General features: G+C 36.6%; 1 protein-coding gene across 3 annotated transcripts in view; it reads right to left on the reverse strand.

The window, feature by feature from the left end:
- Positions 1 to 27,262, reverse strand: part of LOC145686471 (1-acyl-sn-glycerol-3-phosphate acyltransferase gamma-like) — a 219,903-nt gene that overhangs the window by 41,645 nt on the left and 150,996 nt on the right. For all 3 annotated transcript variants that reach the window (XM_081759814.1, XM_081759813.1, XM_081759812.1), the window contains exons 3-4: positions 18,221 to 18,393; positions 7,626 to 7,787 (exon numbers count right to left, since the gene is read on the reverse strand). In XM_081759814.1, coding sequence (XP_081615940.1) covers positions 7,626 to 7,787; positions 18,221 to 18,393 — 335 coding nt within the window. The remainder of the gene's footprint in view (positions 1 to 7,625; positions 7,788 to 18,220; positions 18,394 to 27,262) is intronic.

Raw genomic sequence — 27,262 nt, forward strand, 5'->3', positions numbered from 1 at the left:
ATTAAGTGTAAATAGATAACTGCGATTATATCAATGCTTTTTCGTCGTAAGCTATTTACTGTATAAAACATTCACTAACATGGCAACAGATGTAGCGATTAACAGCAAATACAATAATCGGATTACAAAACAAAGGAGGGTGAAAAGCAAATATGTGAACATGCATTTCGATATACAGTGATCTCAAATATAATTATCTTATCAAATTGCCTTATATAAGGAAAGAATGCATGCTATTTGTGCGAATTTCTCAATATTTACAGACATGCTTTAGTCCGAATTCTTTTGTTGAAAAAAAAAAAAAAAAAAAAAACTACTTAATTGTTCTGGAATAGCGAAAAGCTCTTCTTTTCTAATCAAAAATTTATTTCACTCTACGTAAACATAAAAAAAGATCCAAGGCAATACGTAGTGCCTCTGAACAATAACAGAAAAAGTCTGTTATTGAAACTATTCAAAAATTAGTGCAGCTCGTTTCCTTTTCTACCAACTGCAGATATATTACTACAAGGAAGATATGCAGAATTAAATACCCTGAAGAAAATACATCTACCTCATAAATATTTCTATTTCAGAGATCTTGTATAGAATATGTAGTCCCGGTAGCTGCAATGAACAGATATTTTAGAGATATTTCAGCTATCAATGGTGCTATTAGAATGAATCAAACTACAATTTGAAAATAATGCGAAAGTCTCTTTACTTGTCGTTAAAGTTTCAAAAAGGACTACAAGCTTGACACACAATACATATGGAGGCGATAGTAATTTTTTAATTTCCTGTTCAAAATGCTTTTCAACCTCCTGAGTATTATAGCACAACAAAAGTAAGCAGCATAATTACTCAAGACATTTTACTATACAGTACTAAACTCAACGTAATCATGTAACATGAGTAGGTATATCACGAAGTAGGCAGAATGTGTGTTAAAAGTATACATTTACAATCATACGTGAGGCTCATATATTATAATTATTACGGGAAATTTGGTGTCCGTATTTAAGAAAGAAATACTAATAATATTCCCTAGGTTCAATGATACAGTAAGTTATTTTTGCTACAAGAAAAAAGAAAGAAAGAAACTCTTCCTACCATACAAAAATAGTTATTACACGTAGTATATGGGTCATTGTTAGGAGAAATCACACAACAATCTAAAACGCCTATTGGTGCAACTGCTATGTCAAGACTTTAGCCTCTAGTTAAGCTAAGATGATAATTTTTCATATCAATATGTTCCTGAAAAATGAAGCTTTCCGCAGTTATGCATTTTATGTATTTGAGTGGATACCACGGCGGAGGGAGGAGGGTAAAGTACATTTTTTTTTTCCATCAGGTTTTCTGCAGGGTGCATTTCCCTGCTTCGGGGTACTTATAAAAATTGGCCATTTTTTTCAGTCTCACTTTTTTGACATAAATTACATTTATTTTCATCACGGTTCCATATAAGACAATATATCTTTTCACTGAACTCGTCTAGACGTATAATTCTTGTTGCTGTACATGATGTGAAAAAAAAGTGCATACAACGTGGTACTATGGTGGGGAGTGAAACGGGGCGAATGTCCAATTCAATGAATTTGGCTATGAGTTTCGGTTTCGTTCTGAATTTTTATCTCGCTTTGTATTACAGCAATGGCTACCATTTTTTCCTATTATGTTGCCTACACATTGTCTAGAAGTGTGTTGTTTACACATTGACATCATTTTGTTACCATTGGGTGACTACAAGGGTTGCTATCCCTCAATTTTATTTTTTAACATTTTTAGGACCCTTTGTTTCTTCTTTTTCTTCAACGAATTGGGCGAGAATTGCACAAATGTTGCCTCGTTGGAATATGTGTTCTATAAGCTTTCCAACGATGTATCAATCACGACTCTGTGATATTTAGGTCATCAGTGCCACCAACGTGAAAGTCTACGATTTCGTTCAAATCCCTAGCGCTCATAGAAAGGTTAATAGTGCATACTTATCATATGTACTACATAAATAAACAATCTAATTTAGCAGAATTATTTTTTTCTTAAATGCATTACATTGACAAAGAATACCATACTTTTTAGTCATAAAAATTAGTTTTTCTGGAAATCTATGCACGTGAGTGCCATTTTGTTCAGCTAGATGTGATCTATCAACCGATTTATATATAATGTTTGGACAATATTTTGTTTCAACGGAAATTACGAATTAATATTAATTTTGGGTTTATTTCATTAACCGCAGTATGTAGTTCCATCTTGCTAGCATCATAATGAGGATATATATACAGGGTGACTGTTAATTCGATGCATTCATTGCAAGGGGATATTCTACAAGTACTTTGGAACATTTTCACGCATATGAACCAGGGGTCGGAAATCAATAGTTTCTGAGTAATTTGCACATGTGTGATTTCTTTGAAATTTGCCGGCTAGCGAGAGGTGCGCGAGAAAATTTTACCCTGACTCACTTTCACATACCGTAGAGCGATGAAATTTTACATGTGTAATCCTGCATACTTATGTAGCTCATGTGGTAATATACAGCTCGTAACTCTGCACCGTTGTTGTATTATAGGCTCGAAGATGAAGAAAGGTGTAGTGATATAAATCCATTACCGCATCTCAGAAAGCAGCGTAGTAACATCGCAGAAGTACTTACCCCTAGGAAATGACTGCATGGTTGGGAAGAGGTAGAATGAAGATTGTGTGCAGTCAAGAGAAAATGCGGACGAATTTTATACCCAGGGCTGGGCATCTGTCTAGCCAACAATAAACGGGTGCGTTATTTTCCAGGAGGCGGACACATTTTGTCAGCATGCCACGCTCTGGAATTTCACAGAATCCCGCAACGCACGCAGCAGTGAGGCATAGTATACCTTAGTAATTGTGGTACCCTTTACCTGGAAAGCAAGTAGTAATTAATACTCCATGCTAATCCTAAATAAACGTAATCATCACTTTGGTCGCTCAGAGTTGAACACAGACTTCCTTTGGTGGTGATACGTCGGCACGCTGTCATTGGTTTGATTAGGTTTTCCCTGGTTTCCTTCACTCCCACCAGTCGAAGGCCGGAATTGTATCTTCTAGAAGACCAGGGCCAGTTCCTTCCCAAATCCAAGACTCACCTAAAAGACCGATGTGACCCCGGAGTTGCGAGGTCCGAACCCTTCCTTGACTAATTCCCTTGCATAAATACATGCATAAAAACCTAGTCAAACCAATGATAAGTGTGCCGACGTACCACCACCAAAGGAAGTCTGTTCAACTCTGAGCAACCAAAAAGGATGATCACGTATATTTTCGAGGGTATTAAAACTTGTTTTCCAGGGAAAGGGTACAATTACCAGGATATACTATGCCTCACTGCTGCGTATGTTGCGCGATTCTGTGAAATGCCAGAATGTGGGTGCTGACAAAAGGTGTCCGCCTCCTGGAAAGCAATGCACCCGTTCACGCCTCGAATGTTGGCCAGACAGATGCACGACTCTGTGTATGAAATATGGCATAATTCGCATTTTCTCTTGACTGCACACAATCTTCATTCTACCTCTTCCCAACCATGCAGTCATTTCCTACGGGCAAGTACTTCTGCGATGTTGCCATGCTGCTTTTTGAGCTGCAGTAGTGGATTTATACCACTACACCTTATTTCACTTTCGGGCCTATAATACAGCAACGGTGCAGTGTTACGAGCTGTACATTACCACATGAGCTACACAAGTATGCAGAATTGCACATGTAAAATTTCATCGCTCTACGATATGTGAAAGTGGGTCAGGGTAAAATTTTCTCGCGCACCTCTCGTTAGCGGCAAATTTCAAAGAAATCACACATGTGCAAATTACTCAGAAACTATTGATTTACAACCCCTGGTTCATATGGGTGAAAATGTTCTAAAGTACTTGTAGAATATCCCCTTGCAAGGAATGCATCGAATTAGCAGTCACCCTGTATATACAGTGTGTAGCAAAAAAAGTTCATATGACCATATGTCGGGAAATGCATCGTTACAGAGTTACGGCCATTGAGCTAATTAAGCTAGGAAGATAATTTTGGTATCTATGTATTCCTTTAGGACAACACTTTCCGCCGATATCTATTTTATGTATGTGGGTGGTACTACGGGGAATGGTAATTACGTGTTTGTTTCTGCTTCAGGATTTTGAGGATGGCATTCCTTTCCCCTTTGGGGTACACTAATAAAATGCATATTGGCGGAAAGCTCCATCCTTCAGGAACACATTGCTACCAAAATTATCTTCCTAGCTTAATTACGGGCTGAGTTATTGAGGTTTAAATTCAGTCACATTAAGGGGCGACCGGAATGTGACTATTTCACACCGTCGGGCGGTTCAATGGCCGTAACTTTGTAACGATGCATTTTCCGACATATTGATATGAACTTTTTTGCTTGTCTACCCATAAGGAATTCACCCCTGAAATTTTGCCGTACCTTTTTGTTACTCGAAAGCTACTTACGAGCTTTTCTGACAATAATTCTATTCAGCTCATTGGTACCTATCGATTAGTATATGTACCGGTTTTAGACGTAATTTTTCGTTAAACGTTAACACATTTTTTAGATCAATTTTAGAAATAAATATTAAATGTCCATATATTTACTAATAATGATTATAGAATACATATTTAATACTGAAGAAAAAATGCTTTACTTTGTATCCGAGAAGGAAAAGACTTTTCCAAAAGTTCTCGTTGCTTTATGGCAACTGCCAACATTTGTTTTACCATGTACACTGCTAGGGTGAAGTCCTTCATTTTTACGGAATTCCTTATCTAAAACGAAGCATCTTCTAAAAATATTTATCAATTTTATAACGTATATATATATATTATCTATCTTTAAGAAAAGGGAATCCATGGAAAGAAAGGAATCCACATATTAAGGGGCCTAGCAGCGTTGATGATAACACTGATGAAGTTGTCAGAAAACAAAACTTTTTTTTCTCGGACACATTTCTTTGGATCCACACTGTAAGGCACAAATTCAATATCAAATTTTGCAAGGTAGGAAGTAAGGATATTGATTTTTAGCAATCTTTCTAACCTCTTACCAAAAGGGTTGTGACAATACTTTGTGCATAGCCCTTCACGCTGGTCTAATGGCTAGCACGTGCGCTTTCTTTGGTGCACAAGGTTCCGGTTTCGACTCTCGGTGAGAAAGCATTCCGGTGGTTCTGATCTCACTCTCTGCTATAGGTCTCGTGATGTAAATCAAAATTAAAATTGACCAATATATTCATTGCATAATAAAATAGTGGGCTTAAAATGTTTATTAGATTGTAGGGATTACAAGAAGATGATAAAGACATATCAGTTAGTAAGCAATTAAAGAAAAATAAAAGACACTCGAATTGATTATTGTTATTGGGTTTGAAATTGTATGATGTGATGTTTATACAAAACTAATTTGTGTTTCAACGGTCAGTTGTTTCAGTAACTGTTGTATATGTTTATGTGCGTGAATAAAGGAAACTTTGCTTAAGGTTATGCCAAAACCAAATAGTTTTTATGAGTTTCGTATAAGAGAATCAGTTTTGTAATTACTCCTTCGGCGAAGTATCTGAATTGGCTGAGGTCGATTTATAACATTGTGTTGATATCTTTGGAAGTTTTTATTGACATAAAATATGCACATAAAATATTGTAATATAATATGAAATAACCGCTGAATGATTTTACCTACGAATCTTACATTCTTATGCGCATGTGTATGTTCTCATTCAAACTTATCTAGAAAAAGAGCTAATAATTTGCCTATATAAATACAATTTTCGACATTAAAGGTAACTATAATCTTCTACATAAATTCAGAGCATTCTAACCGTCATTTTCGTATGGTATCCTACAGTGAAACGATATCGATTAACAGTAACCGACCTCTGGAATGGTTAAATTTGTTGCGATTATCATTAACATGTCATTTTAAAAACGTTATTACGAGAAAATGGTGAAATTTATTTGGGTGTAACAAGTAAAAGCGTGAAAGTATTTATTTATTTTTGAATTTAAGTCATCAAACAGAAAACAATGTTGCGCACAATAAAGAGACAGTGGTGTACCAAAAGTGTTACTGTCCAAAGCATCTTGCAGATAACCGCTATTCCGCTGTATTCACTCAATAAATCTCTTGTTAGTGTCACCCATTACTGTTCGCAGCATATCTAGAGGAATTTTTTGCAACTTCTTCCTGAATACGACGTTTTAGTGATGTACAGATACAAGGAAACTCCAGCAAAAAGTGGTAATTTTGTTTCTTTGCGCATTTTCTTCGTGTGGAACACTGTTTTCTGTTTGGTGATTTAAAAATCACTAATAAGTAGATACTTTCATGTCTAGTTTATATTCCACTTTGTTATACCAAATTAATTTTAGAATTTCCTCGTAATAATGGCTTTTTAAAATTGCCATATCTTTATAAGATGGCTGCACAAGCTTTCAGGGTTAAGATATATTTTATTAACAGTATGAGAAAAGTCCTCCATGGTAATTGGGAAAATGCTCACTCATCTTCAAATTGGAAAACAAGTATGTTCTCCTTAACCCAGGTTTTTATTCCTCTCAGCTCAAAACTATACTCTTGCCATATAAAATTTAAATGATAGATATTTCGAGCTGAAAATGTATACTAAAATAAATTCCATAATGACTCTGATGTATTTCATACGCAATTATTCACAAAAATACAGCAGTGCAGAAGAGTATTTATATAATATTTTATGTATTTAATCGAACAAGTGGATAAGTGGTTACCATTCTCGCTTCACAATAAGTTTCGAGCTGGAATTACGCGCTCGGTCACCCTGACACGTTCTTCCTGTTCTACTACTGAATATCGGGATCGAGGCTTTTATCCTTACAGCATCACTCTAGCTAGACCTACCGCTTCATACCACTCAGACTTTGAAGTGGTGTTCATGTTCTAAAGAGTCAGAATAAATGAATTTTTCAGAAGCTAAACAACAAAGGAATGTGACCATTTCAACTAAGAAAGACGCGCTCCTTAGTAAATAATAAAACTTAATTAATTTTAAAATTAACTTCCTGCCTAGTGTACCTATTAAAAACATTCATTACCCATTTCTGAAATTATCACATTTAATATTTGCTGATAGACATGAACATTATATTTATCACATTCAATTTTTCAAAAGTATCCATTTTTGAATACCATGATCACAAACGTATTAATTGTAATCTCTTCCGTACCACCTATTCACCACGATTAGAAAACACTACTTTTCATGATTTATAGACTACTGTAAGATAAGCTTAATTCGATTAATACATTAAAGAACATATTTTTCGAATATTATGGGGAAATTCCTACGAGATTCCACTAATTGTCTAATACATTTCTAGCTCTACATATAGTGCCTCTAATAACCAGTAGAAGTTATAATGCAGAGTGAAATCTAGAATTTAACAGACTTTATTCCCATCTTCCATTGCTATTTTCGATGTTAAATTGCTTCAGGAGCTGTATAATATACAATGTTGTCAATAAGTGAATAAACAAAGAACTCCATCCACTGAATCTGTCATATTTATATGTATGTACCTCTACAGTACTCATTAACAACCATGCAAAACTAGTAACACAATAACATGCAGAGTTTATTTACCCATATAGGATCCGGGTATGCTATAAGTTCTCTTAACTGAGCTCCAATAATTTCTTTATCTTTTTGCCAGTTTCGTTCCAGAAATATGCTTTCACCCATCTTCCAATTCCAACCCATTGTCGGAACATACTGAATTATCTTCTTTGCTATCGTCTTGCAATTCTGTAAGAAATAAAAAAAAAAAAAGTATATCATTCGCTAAATTCTAATTCTTACTAGAAAATCTATAGTATACAAAATTCTTACTACAAAGACTATGGTGAGTTGATGTGTCTGAAACTAGAGCAAACTAACTGCATTTTTATGTTTTGTGGGGAACGGCGTTTTTGGGAACACTGACAACTTGACATGAGCAGTTTCCATTAGAAAATGAGTTTTTACGTGACCGTTGCGTCAGTTCCTACACTTTGTTGTGGCCTAAGGTTCGATGAGGAATACGCGTAGTCAGATGACTTCATGCATATACCCAGAAATCGGGCGAAAATGAAGTCAGTTCACTCAGGTTTCAGATAGCTCAATTTACTTTTATGTGATGGTTATGTAGTCACCGGTAATCCATGAATTCCGCTCCTTACTGTCTTATTAGTAACTTTGGGGGCATAGTGACTTAGTAGTAAAGCACTCGCCTCTGGTAGTCCTTACTTCGATCTTTGGTCATGTGGGTTTGTGATAAACATTATGTCCGGAAGTTTTCTAGGTTTCTCCCACTATCTTCATTCCGCCAATTCTTCTATCATCAATTATTTGCTTATTATTTGTCTATTTTGCTACAGGGCATAAGCGTAAAATGTTAAAGATTTCCTTCATTTGTCAATAACTTTGGGGGAATGATTATGACAGAATTGGTTGGATGAGAATGTGGAAGGTAACAGAACTCTGAGAAAACCCGTGGACACAATGTTGTCCATCACAAATTCACACTTGGCCTGGATCGAACCACGGACTCCTAGCACTAAGGTGACCGCTGTATCACTGAATCACATCGTTTTCGGTTGTAGAGGATTGGTTCTCTCTACCAAAGAAATTAATACTTAAGTTCTGTAGGTAAATTGATAAAATAAATTTTTTCCCATTCCTCAGGTGAGAATTCAATATAATTTAGCATAAAAAAGTGAAACTAGACCGTGGATCAAATCGAGGCGTTAGGGTTCTGTGTTGGTGCACTATCTACTACACTACCTAGTTCTTCCGTAATCACCCATGTGGGCCGCGGTAGAGCGCTCACCTCTGGTACCAGGGTTCCCTGGTTCGATCCCAATTCGCGCCAAGTGAACTTTGTGGTAGACAAACAGTGTGGTTGGGTTTTCTCGGGGTTCTCCCGTTTCCTCCCAGTTTATTCCACCATTCCATTCATTTTTCATTATCACAGTCTCCTTTAGCCTAACCGGCATAACCGTGGGACGTAAAACTGGAATATTTCATTTCATTTGTAACCATCCATTTTTTTATCACTCTTGAGGTCTGTGTTCAACCAATCAGAATAGTGCTGCTAAATTATTCGAATATAGCTGGAAGATTTGGACCTATGTAGTAAACGAAATACCACAGAACTTTAAGGTATTCCCGAAATAATCGAAAGATGATGCTCTATCTGTTGTTAAAATAAATAAATAAATAAAGTAGGACGTGAACTACATATAAATACTGAAGATAATGTAATTGATGCATGTCACAGATTGTAAAAAAGAAAAGTCAAAGTTCCGCAAGTCTAGTTCTTAAGTTCGTAAAAAGCGTCAACAAAGATAAATTTCTACAAAAGAAGGATGATAAAACGTAATTTGAATTGTTTACATATTGGGTTGTCTTCTGGCGTGGCACCATTTATGTTAATCAGAGTCTTTGGATTCAATGCAAAATAGTGCTTAGTGACGCCCGAAAAATTAAAAAAGGCAGAAAATGAATTGACTGGTCAAAATTAAGAAAGAGAGACTGTAGTTTATAACACTTAGAAATATAATATAATGACATGAGTAATTTCGATAGCTGTGTTTCAATTTTTTATCACAATGTAAGAGGTAAAAGTACGAAATTAAGTGAAAATTTGAATAGTATCCTTGCTGCTCTAATTATGATTCAATATTATTGATAGGCAAAATAATTATGTACACGATAATAAGTTTATTGATAACAGTTATAATATACTAAGGAAAGAGACTTAAGAGAATGGCTGACGGTTCGCTGTCTTCACCAAGTATCAAGTGCAACAAATTGAGATGAGTATACAACATGTACAAGATATTTGTGTTAAGGTAACATTAGATATGAGCTTATATATTATGACTGCAGTATACTTTAAGCCAAAGCCTACAGTGATACATATCAAATTTGTGTTTTTAAAGGTTTTTAGGATGTTCTAAATTTCCAATTTAACATTATGATAATCATACTGGATTATCACATACCCTCAATATTACATAAAATTTATGATCTACTAGAAGACCATATTATGTGGAGCTCTTGCCAATTCTTCAGCACTGTTCAATTTCAGTCAATAACGTAAAGAATAAAAATGGAAAAAAACATAAAACTTAATATCAACAAGTTTAAATAACTATAACACAGGGCAGCCCACATAAAAGTAGCCCGGCGAGGTAATATCGTATATCGACCGAAAGAGTAGGAAAATATAAACACTGGCTCTTGTTATCTTACGAGATAAGTTGAAAGTGGCCCTGATAACGTCGAGACACTTCTGCAAACATCTAAAAATACTGGCTGACACCATGTGTAGGTCTTCACGGGTTGTTGTGGGTATGTTTTACTGCAGTTCAGCCAGGGTACAGTACAAAATTACAGTACGCAACCCGTTTATCTGTGTCCAGCTCCTTCAATCCCTGGACGTACGTTACTTGGTATGGTTTCAGTTTCAGAGATCCTAACATATTGTATATGACACACCCTGATAGGATAGTTTCCGGGTAGACTTTTCCGAGCTGCGTGCTATCTGTTGCTGAATATCACAGACGATCTCCGATATTTGGACATTTGGTTTCCGCCTACTCACATTCACCACAAACCCAATTATATCTTTTTTGCACCAAGTTCTGAACACAACGTTTTGCAGGTGGTTTGGTTCCTGGGTACATGGCAATATAGGTCTCTTGTGTGTTCTTAATGGATTCCGTCCGCGCACGTTCTTCCACTGTCACAATTCGCTGTTGCATAGAAAACACCATCTTCTCGACACACCTTTTTTTCTTACCAGTACTCAACAGGCAGGGAATTAAAGCCGAACAACTGCCCATCGGGCAACACGTTGAAATCAGACAGAATTACTCAAAGAATTACGCGCAATTATTTGCTTGCTTCTGGTGTTACCCGGCCGGGTTACTTTTATATGGGAAATCCTGTATTATCGAAGTGTTTGTTCATTAGTTCCAGATGACATACATCATCTCAGTGGCGGTTACAGTACGTCGGTAGTAAGAGAAACTAAGAGGAAAGCTACATCAGTAGAGGAAAGCAATACCCCCCGGTTTTGGGGTCCTCTAGCGATTTTTTTTTTTAAGTATTCTATAAATTCTCATAGGAGGTACAAATATTACAGAAAAAATAAAAACGAATTTAGCATCGGATTATCATGTATCCAGTATATACCTTACATACGTGAACTGTTTAACTTATGTTAAATATATTGCTCAGCGCAAAGAAATCAAAAAGCGGAAAACAATTGATGTTGCCACCAGTTCTCAATCTATTTCTTCAGTTCGAATTTCTTAATGAAATGATATTTTAATTTAACGTACCATGTTTATACTCTTTAGCTCAAAGAGACGAATGATTAATGAAGTTGAATGATTGTGAAATTAAATTTTTGTGCACATCTCCAGGAATCGAATCTGGGACCATGTACAGAATAGGTGAACGAGCGAACGACTTGACCAGCGGGGAGGGTATTGAATTTCTTAATTGGTTCTGTAAAAACCATTGGGTTACACACTGACTATCTTACACATTTCTTAACATTGTAATTGGAAAGAGGAAAAAATTAAGTAATGGTGAAAAGATTTTTAGCTTCATTTCTCGTATATTTATTAACTTGTACAATAGGGACATGATAATACTTATATGATGCATTGAAATTGAAGTATGCATTTGATTTCGATTGTTTCTCAAGCACATAAGTAATTCATTCGACCATTTTTCAGAATTAAGACATAGACCTATTGTTTAATATAGACTCTGAATCACACGTGCTCCTACCGGGAATTGAACACTGGTATCCCATGCCAGAGACGCGTTTGTTAATCACGTATCTACCAGGAAACTCCAAAACATGCGTCAAGTTCCGGAAGTCTAGCGGAGGCAGAATTTACTGAGCCTCTATGAGTGTTTCCCACTTTAAAATTACCCTACATGACTTAATACATGACTCAAAACCACGGTAATTCTGACCTTAAGGTTAGTAAAAGCAAGAGAAATTCGTATTTATGTAGCCTATGTCCTTGCAAAATTTGAAATTTATTTTTCGACACTTTATTCTCTTACTTATTTGTATTTTATAGCTATTTATTTGAATTACACGCACAACACTTATATATTTCTCTGTGGGTTCGAATGCATTCTTGACATTAATATTTCAGACGTAAGTCAATTTAAAATATAATTCAAGGATATTCATTCATTTCTTTAATGCTCGAAAAAAAAAAAAGCCAAAAAACGTACCCCTACATCATATGTTATTAAATTCCGAAATCGTAAAGTAGATTAAGAAATTTTATTTTTTTCTTTCTTCATAATAATTTGTTATAGTGTGAAAGTCGCACCAAAAATACCTGTGGAGCTCTGTCACTATTGAAAGAGTAAGTCAGTATTTCTCCTACAAGAAGAAGAAGAAGAAGAAGAAAAATGAAATGAAATTTTTGAGTTTTACGTCCCACGGTTATGCCGGTTAGGCTAAAGGAGACTGTGATGAGTAATGAATGAAAATGGTGGAATGAAGAAAGTGGGAGGAAACTGGAGAACCCCGAGAAAACCCACGCACACGGTGTTTCTCCACCACAAAGTTCACTTGGCGGGGGCTCGGATCGAACCCGGAACCCCAAGCACCAGAGGTGAACGCTCTACCACTGAGCCACCGCGGCCCCAAAGAAGAAGAAGAAGAAGAAGAAATCACCTTCCGAGTCCCCGTTCCTTCTTTCCTTTCATTCTGGGCGCGATCAACACATAGCTTACAGGCTGACTCCACCCAATTTCCTCCTCGCTCAGTCGTCGCAAGGTCATAGAAAACGAAAGAATTCACAATCACGAAAAAATGTGTGATTACACTATACGTAATATCAGGCGTTTAAAGGGCTGTTCTCTGACAATAGCTGACACTATAAAGAATCAAGTCAAAACATGTGAACAGAGGGTAATATCAAGCATTCTGACTTCCGCTATTGCCGTATCTATCATTAATATAAATCAGGGTTCCAGACTCCATATTAAAAATAGCTAAAATTTGTGTTGGGTCGTTTCCTATTTGTTAAACGTACATAATGTCTATAATTGTTATTTTTCTTAAAAATACTTTTCTGCGAATTAAGTAGGAATGCACGTGACTTTGTGACCACATTACTGAGCCGTCCCTGATCATATTCTATTGTTTCAAATTTCCTTTTTTTTTAAATGAAAATATACCAAAGTTAATTAGGTCTTACAGATATGTGGCGATTGTTTAGAGGAATTAAAAGGAACAAAGTGGCAGGGGTAGTATGCACCAGAATTGAGAATGAGGAGAAAGGAGTAAGATTAGAAGTGGATTTGGAAACAAAGGGTATATCTACATTTCATATACGGTGATGAAGGAGGAAGATTTAAAACAACGTGGTATGGGAAAGAATACTCAGCGGATGTATACTGCCGCGGAGGATGTACATGAAGGAACAAAAAAGAATTTTATTTGGAACATGGAGAGAAGGACACAACTGCTGGATAAGAAGAGGAAAGAAGACAGAGAAATTGCATCAGTCTGCTATTTAAAAATGGATGCAGTAAAGAAAAATTAGAAAACAAATAAAAGGAAAAAGTCAAAGAAGAAAAGAAAAATTAAAACAAAATTTCTAGTTTTCCGCCCTATGGTTATGCCTCTTTTGACTACGGAGAAGGATGATTAATGAAAGTGAACGATTACGAACTTTACTAATAAAACTCCAACTGACCAAAGCAGTATATATATTTTAAGATTATATATTTGTGTTACATAGCCGAAACTGTAGCACAAATATAGAATCTTACAATATAACACTGCTTTGGACAGTTGGAGTTTCATTAGTAATCTTGAATTTTCCAAAGCTACAATGAATAATTTACATGAATAGATTACGACGTACTTGGTGGAATGAGAATGTGAGGGGAAACGGTAATTAAACCTCGAGAAAACTCAAGAACACGGTATTCTTCATCACAAAATTGAATAGCCGGAAATTGAGGGTCCCTCACACCTGAGGTGAGCGCTTTAAAAATAAGTTAGCATGCCCCACGAAAAGAAAAAGATAGTTTGGGATAGAAAACACTGGAGATACACCAGAAGTCTGCAAAAAGCTGTTGAAAGAAGAAGTGTAGCTAAAACTTCGAAGAATAAAACTCGTAGGATTTATGAACAAGAAGAAAAAGGAAAGTGAGATACAACAAAGTAAGGACGGTGTAGTGTATAAAATCACGTGTAAAGAATATAATATGAATTATACAAGTAAACAGGGAAGAGGCTAGAAGAAAGGATAAACAATAGAAAAACGAGTCAGATTAAAGATGATTAATAATGAAATTTATGGACATGTGAGGAGAAAGACGTCACGAAATAGACTAGAAAGGTGTTGACGGTCCACAGAAGAAAGAAGAAATTTTATAAGAAAGTGGAAAAACGGGCAAATTTGCTAATTCTGGATAAAATTCTGATTATATTAGCGTTCTTTCGCTCTGCCACTTTTTAACGTGAATAGTCATGTCGCTATAATTTAAAAAGTAATTTCCTAATATATTGGATTTGGAATAAGAATTCAGGTACTTTGAAGGGATTGTATTAGATACTTAAAGGGGATTTACCAGCACTTTCTTATTAAGCAATAAAGATTTAGGTTCAGGAAATTCAATCTGTTATTAGTTTCTTTATCAATGATGAACAAACAACAACTTCACATATATGGAATTTACTGTTCATATAACAATCTTTCTCTGATATGTTGCACGTGCGTAGCGCACATTATGAGAATTAATAGAATCGATCTCTCACTTCTCTGCAGCCAAAAATTTAATATCTGAAAGTTCTGACTCAACTAAAAATACCTTAATGATGAACTTTATAATACATATTTTTTTTATCTGTAAAAAAGAGAATGGATGGCCATATTTTCAACTTCACACTACAGATACAAGCCTTCCCTTCAGTTATTTCTGGTGATCATAACTTGAGTCTATCATCAGAACCTAATCCGTAGGAGAATAATTACCAAGTGAAAGCTTGCTACTGCAATACTAGAATCCATTTAACAACACAAACTCGGATACTATTAACTAAGTATCCTTTATAACAAATAAAGAAAAATACACGGTGTCCAAAACTTAAACACGGAGTTGGCTTTCCGAAAATATGGGTTACTGCACCTTTACATCAAATACATAGTCATCCACTGAGAAGTCAACTATCCTGTGGGTGAAAGCCACAAACTAGTTGATCGTAGATCGATGAAAGCAAGCGCAGGTTCTGTGTGATTTATGGTCTGATATGGCATGCAGTGACAGCTTGTTAGGTAAGATCTTATGCAAAGCTAGTGAATAACCATCGTAGACCAGCACAAAAGCATCATATGAATAAGTTCGAAAGAGGTTACGGTAAATTGGAAGAAGGGCAAACCGTGACTAGTTTTGCAAATGAAAGACCCGGGGCAAGATAGTGCTTTGCCATACAGGCTAAAAATGAATGATGGTTTGCTTATGGGTCTTCATCGGTAGTATTGTTAAATGTCGGTAAGAATTTTCACGCAACATTAAGAGATTGCAGTACAAGTGCTATGAATCTGTGTTGCCCTCAAAAATATGATCATAAATATTCCAACATGAGCATCCTATGACACGTATCGAAATAACATGTGAAAAGCTAATACAAGTAGTGTTAGAAAGCATGTGTGGAAAAGACTGTGTTATATAGACAAAGGAAGTAATATTGAAGACAAATTTCGCAGTGTTCCTTTCGTTAGTGAAGATTCGTTCAAGGAAAACGATTTGAGGAAAATTGTGTTTCCAAATGCAACTTATGCTCCTGCTTCAAGTAGTAATATGTTCAAAAATTGGCAATATTATTGAAATAAGAAATAAATTCCTCATTGGATGATCCCTTTCATGGTTATGAAGGCTATTTGCGCTATTCAACAACAAGGCAAGTTAATTACAATAGGTGTTCTAGGTTAGTAAAATATAATATGTGGATTTAGAACTATATTGCTCACAGCAATAAATGTACAAGATTTGTTTCACATTGAATTGGTGTTCCTATTATATATCAATGGAAAAGAAAATAGGATTTAGACAATATGACATTGGGTACCGTTTTCCCCAACGGGCTACGTAATTTCGACTTTTGTCTTAATTTGTTGGGAAAATCGTTGATTGATATGCAAGGAGTAACGTTCGATTTTGTTTTCCAGTTTAAAAAAAAAAAAAATCAATATATTAACTATGAAAATATGACACTTGTATTCGATTGTTATGTTGTAAAACGTTCAAAATTTGCAGATAATCATGTTAAAGGCCATTTTTTCCAACCTAGTTTACACTTAGTATAAAGAATATTCAGTTTAAACAATATTTCACGGCCATACTTCATATTTATTTTACTTTAAACATTGTAATTAAGGGAATACCAAGAAGTGTGAAGAAAAAGAATTAGACTGGTAATTATTGAATATTTTGGAACTTTCTAGAAATTAACTTATTGCGGCATAGTACAATATCTTACCCGAGCCCATCTTGTGTAAATAATAAAGAAATAATGCTATGCCTCAATTTTTCAACGCCTGGCCTTAAGCTCATCACGTATGACGGACGACATCCCTCAGCGAGTGTACTATCCGAAGGAAGGAAGGAATTAAGAAAGGAAGCTCCTGGGACCTGTATGTTGGTGCTATACCGGCTTTTGCCTGGTATCAATGAAGAAACCCAGAAAAAAATTCGCTCAAGATGACTGGCCTAAAAAGTTGTTACACCTTTTCGAATGAGTGTCCCCCACCGGCAATCGAATCCGGGACCGTTTGCACTAAAGCGGTTTATCTCGAAATCATCCAAATCTGGCACAGCACTATCTGACACCGAGTCCTTCAAATGAATTGGAAGTAGATCAAAACATAATGTCAAGACTGCGGTCACGATACAAGACAACCAGAAATGTCTCACGATGTACCGGAGGAGGAAGTTAACGCAACATCACATCAGTAGAGTTGAGCTGATTTTAACGTCCCTTACAGCACCGAGGCTATATGAGATGGGACCTACTGATTAACGTGGAATTCGAATCACATGAGCTCCCGCACCACACCAGTAGAGGACAGTTCTATGGTGTTATCTTCAAAATGCAATCGTCGGAACACACTATTCAGCAGCGTCCTCATTTGCACACAAATACTGGGAAACGTGTATCGCGTCAAATTATCGCAAGACGCCTGAATGACATGGCTTTATGCATACAAACCTGTGAAACATACACTGATACAAACACGCTAGAGTGCTATGATATTGAGCCCACATTACCTAGTCGAATGAGGAATGGAGTACACTGATGTTTACGGATGAAGACAGATTTAGTTTACTCTAACATATTTGGGCGTGGACCGTCATAATAATCATTGAGCGCATTAAATTGCAGCTATTGGAACGAGAGTTCGTGACATGTGCAAGATATTGTAGTTATTCACCTATTCTGGGGAGCAGTGGGTCCGGATTTAATTTTTCGAATGATAATGCTTGTCCGAAGAGGATTTCACCGTATATAGTAGCCCGCGTTCTCCTCTGATTCCAAAACGATAGAACCTGCTTGGAATGCTCTAGGGAGACATATTACCGAGAATATATCTCTACCATAAACCCTTTCTAAACCCCGTCACCACCGTACTTTTTTCTTTTTTTCTTTTTATTTATTTATTTATTTAAGACATAAGCTTTGCCAACGGATTAGCCTGATTTCCATATTCAAAGTCTGTGGCACTCAATTGGAGTATTTCATGGACAGTGACTCTGTGAAGTAGCATGTTTAATCACGCATTGATTTCTGTATCTAAATAATTTTAATTAAACCTTCATTATAAAGGTAAGACATCAATATGGTCTTCATGCTTAAATTTTGGACACTAGACGATTTAATTTAGATACCAATGAAAAGAAAAGTAGTAATTTTAATTAAATTAAAATAGAGATTTGATAAATCAGTGGATACTGCTTCTCAAAATTAGTATCAAGCGAATAAACTGCTTTTGCGAAAGGGAAAATTATGGGAAACTAAATCATTCGATGGTTTACGATACCCAAATAAAAATAAAGCCCATCACTGGATAGTATCTGTGTCAAGTTAAGGCCAATCCAGTCAGAAATGATGTCATCTAGCTTCCTAAAATTCAACTACTTACCCCCAGTATTTGTGTACGATCACAAAATACCCAGCCAATGAGCCAATCTGTTTCATAGCTATGATTCATCACGAGATAGCCATGCTCTTTCCCATAATATTTGTCGTATTCTTCTCTATCTATATAAAGTATAACATCCGAGCCTGACCACCATTCTGCCAGAAAGACCAGTTCTGAAAAATAAGAAATAACACAGGTCAATATAAGTCTATTCATTAGTTAGTATAGAGTCAGCATAAAGAAATGTTATTGGCATTTGAGACCTTTGGAAAGTGAAAACTTTGAAAATGCCATTCCAACATGTGCCTGTAAATTTTAAGTGTTAATACATGCAATTCTAATTCCTAATCATGCTTACTAAAACAATAGAGCATTGCGTTAGGTGCTAACCTTTGATAGAAATGTTATCCACTTCTTGACCGATACTGTTCGGAAGGACGATGCTTGCAAGAAAGATAATAATGAAGATCTAAATCTAGATAAAGGAAGTGGAAAGATTAATTGCAAACGAAAAGGGAAAACTTTTTATTTTTGTGAAGGTCAATATTAACAGTATCTAACGGCTACTTCAAAATAATTCCACCTCATTCATTCTTCTTGTTATTAATCCCAAATTCAAGTATGGTCTTGTTAAAAAACTCTTGGCCACCCACTTTGCTTCGAAGGCGTTATTCTGGCAATCTATGTAGGAAATTCAATCACTTTGCTCTAAATGAAGATCTTAGTTGGTCAAAGAAAATCCACATTTATTTGATTTGGTTCCGACTGTAGGACTTTTCAAAGAGGGATGGGTGCCCAGGATTTTTCGAACAAGACTATACAGGGTTTTCATAAAGTATGGACGGATTTAATTTGCTTATAATTTACATAAAAATGCTCGTATTGAAATCAAATAAGGTGCAAACGGTAGCGGAAGGATTAAATTTTTACCTGTAATCTGCACCAGCTCAGTTCATTCACCGCCACACCTCCAACTGGGCGCCACTAGGAATCGACTTCTGTGGGCTGTTGATGATGCTTTCCCTTACCCTGCTCACTGTTGCAGGCGATGTTGGCGGCCTCCCACTTCGAGGACGGTCCAGGACGCTTCCTGTCTCTAAGAACTTAGCATGCCACTTTCGGATTACACTCTCAGTCGGTGCCGGCTTTTTGAACTCTTTGGTGAACTTTCGACACACCAGAATTGGTGATTTTAGCTCTGCGTACCACAGAACACATTGTGCTTTCTCTTTCACCGACGCCATCTTTGATACGGTAACAGTGTTGCCAACTAAAAATTTAATCCTTCCGCTACCGTTTGCACTTTATTTGATTTCATTATGAGCATTTTTATGAAAATTATAAGCAAATTAAATCCGTCCAGACTTTATGAAAACCCTGTATATACATACCAGAGATGATCATTTTGCAATTGGAGATCAGTATCGTCATTGAGGGCCACGCTTACTAATCTCAATACGGATCGCTATCTTTAATAAAGCCGATGTTAATTAATTAACCTTATTGGACTCGCGTTCACTAAGGAATCGAGTTCGCTATCCTCAATGGGACTTACACCCACTCGCGGCTGCGCTCACTAATCATATTAGGGCTCGGGCTCTTGGCAGCGCTCATACCATTTTGCTCTCAATCAGAGCTGGAGCTCGACCGAGCCTAAGACCCGAGCTCACGAGTTTGGACATCTCTGATACATACACTTATATTTACAAACACACATCACACACATACACGCACGTATGCACTCAAAAAATAGCTTCTTCAACAGAAAAGTGACAAATCGAAAATTACCATTGATATATGATCCTGAAAACTGTTCCGAAAATCCCCCCTCCCCCCAAGTACTATCGGCTGGTGGTATAGTACGATATTCACTTTTGTCAAAATTGAGTTATTGCCACTTTGATATAGTTTATGATCATATTTATCATCTTAAAATATGTCGGACCTCAAAATTCAATGATAACACACTCATGTCAAAAACTTAAGGGAATGTCACTTTCGAAAAGTAAACCTTATCCCATGTTGATCCTGAATGCCAGACATCGGGCTGGCACACCTGATTGCAACGACATAGGTGACCTTTATGACTGCGATAACATGAAGAACGTTTGTAGCGGGAGAAATGCGTATAATCAGTGGGTTGTGGTTTTCGGAGTAAGCAGTGTATATTGGTTATAATGAATGTGTTCTAGAAACACACGATGACTCAGAGAACACATGTGTATGATGCGATGTGCGGTCGGATTATTGGTAGATTAGAAATAGGACAAAGTCAACAGCGTGTGGTTAGAGACTTGAATGTTCCTCGCAGTGTCATGTCACAACTGTGGAATCGTTTCCTGGCTCGTGAAAACATTGGAAGGTAGTATGGTGGAGGTCGTCGATGTACAACAACGCTGCTTGAGGATCATTATCTGGCCTTAAACGCCAGAAGATCACCGTGCACAGCATGTACAGTAACTCCAGACCTTGCAGCTTCCCCTGGTACCCACATATCATGTTAAACTACATACCAGTGGTTACACGAATGCACACCGAACTGCCAGGTGCATTCCGCTCACCATTAGTGATGTATACCACAGTGAGTGGATACCAGAGTAGTGGAGCAGTGTATTCTTCACTGACGAGTCGCAATTCAGTTTGGAGAATGATTTTCACCGTCTGCTTGTTTGGAGGTCATCAGAAACACGTTTCCATCCCCAAAATGTTGCTTAAAGGGACAAGTATGGAGACTTTGATGTTATGGTACGGAGCGGCATCATGTTACGGGATCGCATGCCACTTCACGTGTTCTAGCAGTGGATGCAAAGAGCTGAGACCTACAGGCACGTCATCCTTGTACAGTATGTCCGACTGCTTCGTGGTGCATACGACCCTGAATTTCACTTTATAGATGATATTCATATTAGGCATCCACATTAGGCACAGTTGGTGGAGAATTGCCTACAGCATGAAGACATTACGCATTTCGAGTGGCCAGCGTAGTCACCGAACTTCAATGCCAATGCGCATGCATAGGATGCCTTCGGACAACAGACTGCATATTTAATACTTTCACCACGGTACATTAGTGAACTGCGCAGAGTATTGTGAAAGAGCGGATATTTTACCACAGGAACTGCTTGATGGTCTTAATCCGTAGCACGGGTACACGCTGCACAGTCTGCATAGCTGTTTGCGGTAACCATACTCCATACTGAACATTTCTGTCAACAAAAAACCGAACTTGTAACGGCCAACAGAGGTGACCCAAATAATGTAAGTGTATTCAGTCAGATTTTTCAGTGTTAATGTGTCATTGCAAGCATGTATATATATCCACCGGTATCCGTTCTACACTTGTGAGCGAGCAGAAATATTTTTGTATCATTTGTTCATGACTGTCACTGGTATCCGCATATTCCCTTAAGTTTTATACGTAAGTGTACTTACAGGACTTCAAAGGTTTTAAAAAAAAAAAAAAAAAAAAAAAACGATAAGCCTCCGTGTCAGCTAGGCGTTGAATTGTACCATTCGTCTACCCATGTAAATGTGCAGCAGTGTCAATCTCCAATTCGTTCTCCTGGAAAGTTGATAATCTTGATTTGCGTCACTTTTCTATTGAAGAAGCGAAATATCATAACGTGGAATAGTCGGAAATTGACATAGTCAGACCAGAAAGTACCATGTTTCACTCGATATGATAGATCTCGTACATGTTTTACTGAACAGACCACTCAATTAGAGCGCAGTGTTTTTGTACAAAATTTTATTTCAATATCTATTCTGAAGCCACACATCTGCAAGAAACTGCAGGAAAAATAAATCCTAATGTTTAAACAACGGCATACCCAGCTATCCGCAAAGCCTAAGTGTGTATCCGGTTCGTAGTTCATGTATCAAGTATAAAAAAATCTATTCGTTGTTGCTTTTAAGTATATCTTGTAATTACAGCGATTAAAATACCTATTTTGCAAGAAATGTGTATATTCATTAAAAATAAAAAGAAATACAACAAAGATTTAATTTTGTATTTACAGATTTGTCTGGCATTAAAACTTAACTGCGATTTAATTTGAGGATTATCGTCGATTGACGATAAAATATTAGAAAGGAAATAACGTCTTACAGCCAATTTCGCTAGATGTTTTCTAAGCATCTTTTGCAGGTATTAGGAAAGATTCAGGGGAATTTTTGCCACAATACTGAGCCTGAGCAGGAATGAAATTAATTGACATTCCTCACTCTGATGAACAGGTATAGTTGTTCTGATAAATTCTGTTCCTCTTATCTCTGCCTTTATAATTAGCTTACATCTGATATCCTGTCACCTGTTTAAAGAACAGGAAGAAAAGAAACGTGTCTGGTTCTACGAATAGTTTCCTTTAGTTCTTGTTCGAAATGCAGTTACTCACAACACAACGTTGCTAAGATTTATTATGGCTACAGGCATAAGTGACAAAACTGAGATGTGTTATTACGTGTGGTATTAGATTTAGAAAACGGGACGAACGACTTTTTGTGTGTGATATAATGCGGAGAACAATATATCAAATGTACAGAGAAAATGAAGCTTTTAAAAAGATTAAAAGTAGGAACTGAAGATATGTTTACTTACCGAGATGAAACCATAAGTTTGCTTGTTAAAAGTCTGGGTTTTCATACATGAAACTACTTAATTGACAAGTTATTATGGATTCCCGGTGGATAGTCGTTTTACGTGATAAATATCTTCAAGTCATAAACAACTATAGAGAAGCTGGTAAAAAAAATAATTTATCTTGACATAACATGATATGATACCCATACTATAGTGCAGAAAGGAAGGCAGGGCAAATTTCATAACTGTTGTCTGGATATCGCAATTTTAAAAACGCAAATTATTATACTTATCTTCTGCCGAGGAAAAAAAAGCGAATTATTATACTTATCTTCTACCGATTACCACCAAGATATGACAGCCGAGCTTTTCGACAGGTAGTTTAAAGAACAGTTGATAAAAAAAAATTACCAAGGAATGAGGAGTGTGTGATTGTAATGGATAACGCTAACTACTACTTTCACCAGTTAGAGAAAATTCCGAATAGCAGTACGAAAAACCTAATATAATTTCATTCATGTGTAAGATATTGCCAACTGTGTAAATGTCGAAAACAAATATGCGGTCGGAGGAGCACCAAGTATCCAGACTGCCGCCCTATTTTTGTGTGTTCAATCCAACAGAAATGACTTGGAGCTCACCAAAATGATGAATTGCTTTTTATAATAAAATTCCGAATACCAGTGACTCGGTGATCTGGCATGAAGTGAATAACATTTCTTTAACATTGAGGAAAGCGTGTGTGAAACATCGTGTTAAAATAGAAGTATAAGAGTTGAAACAGACATGATAATATTTATTTATTAAAAAAAAAAAAAAAAAAAACAATCGTTACATAAAGCGATAATATTAGTGACAGTGACGACAACGATGATCGAATGGAATTGTATGAGGTTTTATGTAGGCCACAATGACACAATCCCTTTTGGAGCCGCACTTGAGTATTCAATTGATACACTTAGTTCATAAATAATCTGGTGTATTCTCTGAATGCTTTGTTGCTTCAATTAACAACTGTAATATTAATGTAATTCAATAAATTTTCACCTTCAAACAATGAAATCAAAGCAGTTTACCACTCTTCTACACTTAATTTTAGCGATGGAGTATTGGTAAGTAAACTTGTAGAAATAATTTTTCGTAATATACATAGTTAATTAATTTAGATCGATTTAAAAAATATATATATATTTCTATGCAAACTGGCAACTATACTTACTTAGCGTTGCTAGTTTGTAGCGAGCCGTAACGTTGGAAGGATAACGTGCCTCGACAAGCAAACCAACCAGGGAAAGAATGTGAAAGTTCCTTTAACTAACGTACCAACCCGGCATTCGCCTGGTGCACTCAGGAAAAATCGTACAAAACTTCAGTCAACGTGTTCAGAACATCCTAAATTCTTAGCCAGTTAATCCTACGATTACGCCATGTAGACTAAAAGAGACAGTGATAGGAAATGAATGAAATGGTGGAATGAAGAAAGTGGAAGGAAACGGGAAAATCCCGAGAAAACCCACGTACATGGTACTTGTCCACCACAAAGTCGAATTCGTGCGAACTGGAATCGAAACAGGGACAGGCCCGTATTTATATATTGTGCGCCCTTGCTCTAAATAATTTGCCGCCCCCCCTCGAAAACGAGCAATATTAGTGTTGAATTCATAGTTTTTGGGGTAGCTGAGATGAATAGTGACAGTTTTAATCCAATTCAAGGTCATACTCCACTCCCCAGGGAGTTGGCGAGATTTTAAAAGAAATCGAAAACGACAGATATTAGTGTTGAATTCATAATTTTCGAGGTCGCTGAGTTTGACGGTATCAGTTTTCATGATGCTCAAGTTCATCCTCATCCTTGAGGTTGGGGTGGGAGAGAATTGCTTTTTAAAGTAATCAGATAAGCCAGTTAATTAGTAACTACTGTAATTAGAGCGTATTAAATACATGAACATATTTTCTCACGCTTGCGCGGAATTCTGCGGGTTGCTACTTTTAAATATTACTTTATTATGAATCTTTTTAAAAAATTCAAAATTTTGCCGCCCCCTAAATTGTGCCACCCTGTGTTCGAGCACAGAGTAGCACTTACCTAAATACGCGCCTACCCAGCACCAAAGGTGAATGTCCTACCACTGAACCTCCGCGGGCCCTTACGGTTTGATTACTTTAATAATTGACACTATTTTACAAGTTATTAATCCGTGGCGAAAAAGATAACTTGCATGAAAATTGTGAAAAATGAAAGTAAAAGTAGACCTACTTAATACCTCTCTAAATTCTTATCTCCTACCCCCGTTCTTCAATCTTGAAGTTCTGCAAAATATATCAGAAATACCTTCAGCTGGTCTCAAGGTGTAGGGGAATTGTGATTGAAATTTGTAAGTTATTTAAAAAATACTGGAGTTACAAGAATCTATTCCGAAGCAAATTTTAGTAAGTTTAAAATAAATTGTCTAGTACAAACTTGGCAACATCGCATTACAAGCTCTAGTTTGCACATGCTAATGAAAAGTGGGGTGGGGCACAGAATAAAAGAAAGTTGATAGGTTTTGATTTCAAACACAGATGTTATCTGCGATAAATATTCCTTTCAATCAGCGACAAGGGATAGAATATAGCAAAACAACTATACTGACCATTAGATCAAGCGTGTAGTTAACGGAATACAAAAAGTCCATCTTGACTGAATGATTTTGTTTAGTGTTCCTTTCAACAGCGAGGCTATACGAGACGCGGATCTACATCTTAACGTGGGATCCGAAACACACAAGCTCCCACCATGGATCGACCCCGGGACTCCCACGTCAAAGGTGCGCATGCTAACCGCTTAGCCACGATTTAGGATTTAGATTTCTGGGCTTTTAGCATCTATGGCTATTTAGCCCGTCACGTTTGAGGGATGACTCCCTCGGCGAGCACACTATCCGGGAAAAGCGAAGGAAGAAAGGATTGGGGTCCTGGGACCTTTAAGTTAGGTAACACTCCGGCCTTTGCCTGGTGTGAATGAGGAAAACTCAGGAAAATCTCATTCAAGGTGGCTGGCCTGAAAAAGCGTTGAAACTTTTTCGACCGAGTGTTTCCACCAGGAATCGAACCCGGGACCGCTCGCACCGAAGGCGAGAACGTTAGCGACTACGCTACGCGGGGCCACCGCTTAGTCACGAAGCTCCAGAAGGCCTATCTTGATGCAGTCTCGAGTAGTATAGATGCTACCCTTGAAAATTAGGGCATCCTTTCTCGAAATATTTGCATCTATACATGTTTATGAACACACACAAATCAATAGAAACCCAAACAAGATCCTTAAAGCCAGTAAATGCAATTCAAGTTTTAAAATTCACATACATATTTAATTATCACGTCTTCTTGTTTCTGAAAACAAATTTTCACATCAACATACCTACTTCTACCTTAATATTTACTTAAGGCAGAAGTAGGTATCTTAAGTACATGCTTTAATGTAACAAGCAATATGCCATAAACCGAACAGCTTGATACTCAGAGCAATGGACATGAAAATTAACATCTATTCATTTGTTCTCAAATTTGGTTTCGAACAACAATTTAAAATATTTTAACTTTCAAGCTTATGTCACCTGTTCACAATACTCTTCTTTCCACCGAAATGAAAAGTGGTTTCACAGCTAAAATAATTCTTAAAGTGTTAAGAGACTGTACGACAATTTGTTCATAACATGTGAAAACCTTCTCTCATAAATGGATAGCAAATGTTATTTTTTTGCATAGAATATAGTAGTAAGGGATGAAAGACTATACAAAAATTTATAATAATTCATCTAAATTTTTAGTTTAAACTTTTACCCTCATTTTAGTTAATTTATTATAATTCTACTCTATACAGCAATGGAGATAATATCTCACAAAACCCTATTTAAAATTTCATGGAACAAGGGACAAATATAGAGCAAATGTCACTCAAAGGAGGGGTGGCGAAAAGAGCCAAAATCGGCCCCCGCGAGGGGTCGTTTTTAAAGTAGCGGTACGGACTGAATTTGACCTATATGAGCAATCTATAAGATATAAAACGTCAAAAAATAATAAGCATTTTCATACAGTGCAGAGTGGTTTATAGGAAAATATTTGTGGAAGGAGGCTTGTTGCAAGAAAATCCTTGAAAAGGGGTTGTTTTTCGACATTTACTAAGTTATTACGTATATAGCGCAACGGAGTACGAAAACGGTTTTTAAGTATGTTGTGTAGGAGTGGATAAGCGTTAACATTTGTAAAAATGGCCACAGTACTCCATAGCGCTCATAGTGTAAATGAAACCTTTTTGCCTTATCAAAAGATGTCATAAAACGATGTGTTCACACTGTTCGTAGGGCTCTCATGTCTGAATTCGTTCCGAAACATCTCGGTTTCAATCATATTACTAGAGATGATTTTATTCAGAAACACACCAGAGCATTTGCGAAGACCATCTTCACACAAGGAGAGGATAAAGC

Source organism: Thermobia domestica, chromosome 5, assembly GCF_964235325.1.
Source record: "Thermobia domestica chromosome 5, izTheDome1.hap1.1, whole genome shotgun sequence".
NCBI classification, from domain to species: Eukaryota; Metazoa; Arthropoda; class Insecta; order Zygentoma; family Lepismatidae; genus Thermobia; species Thermobia domestica.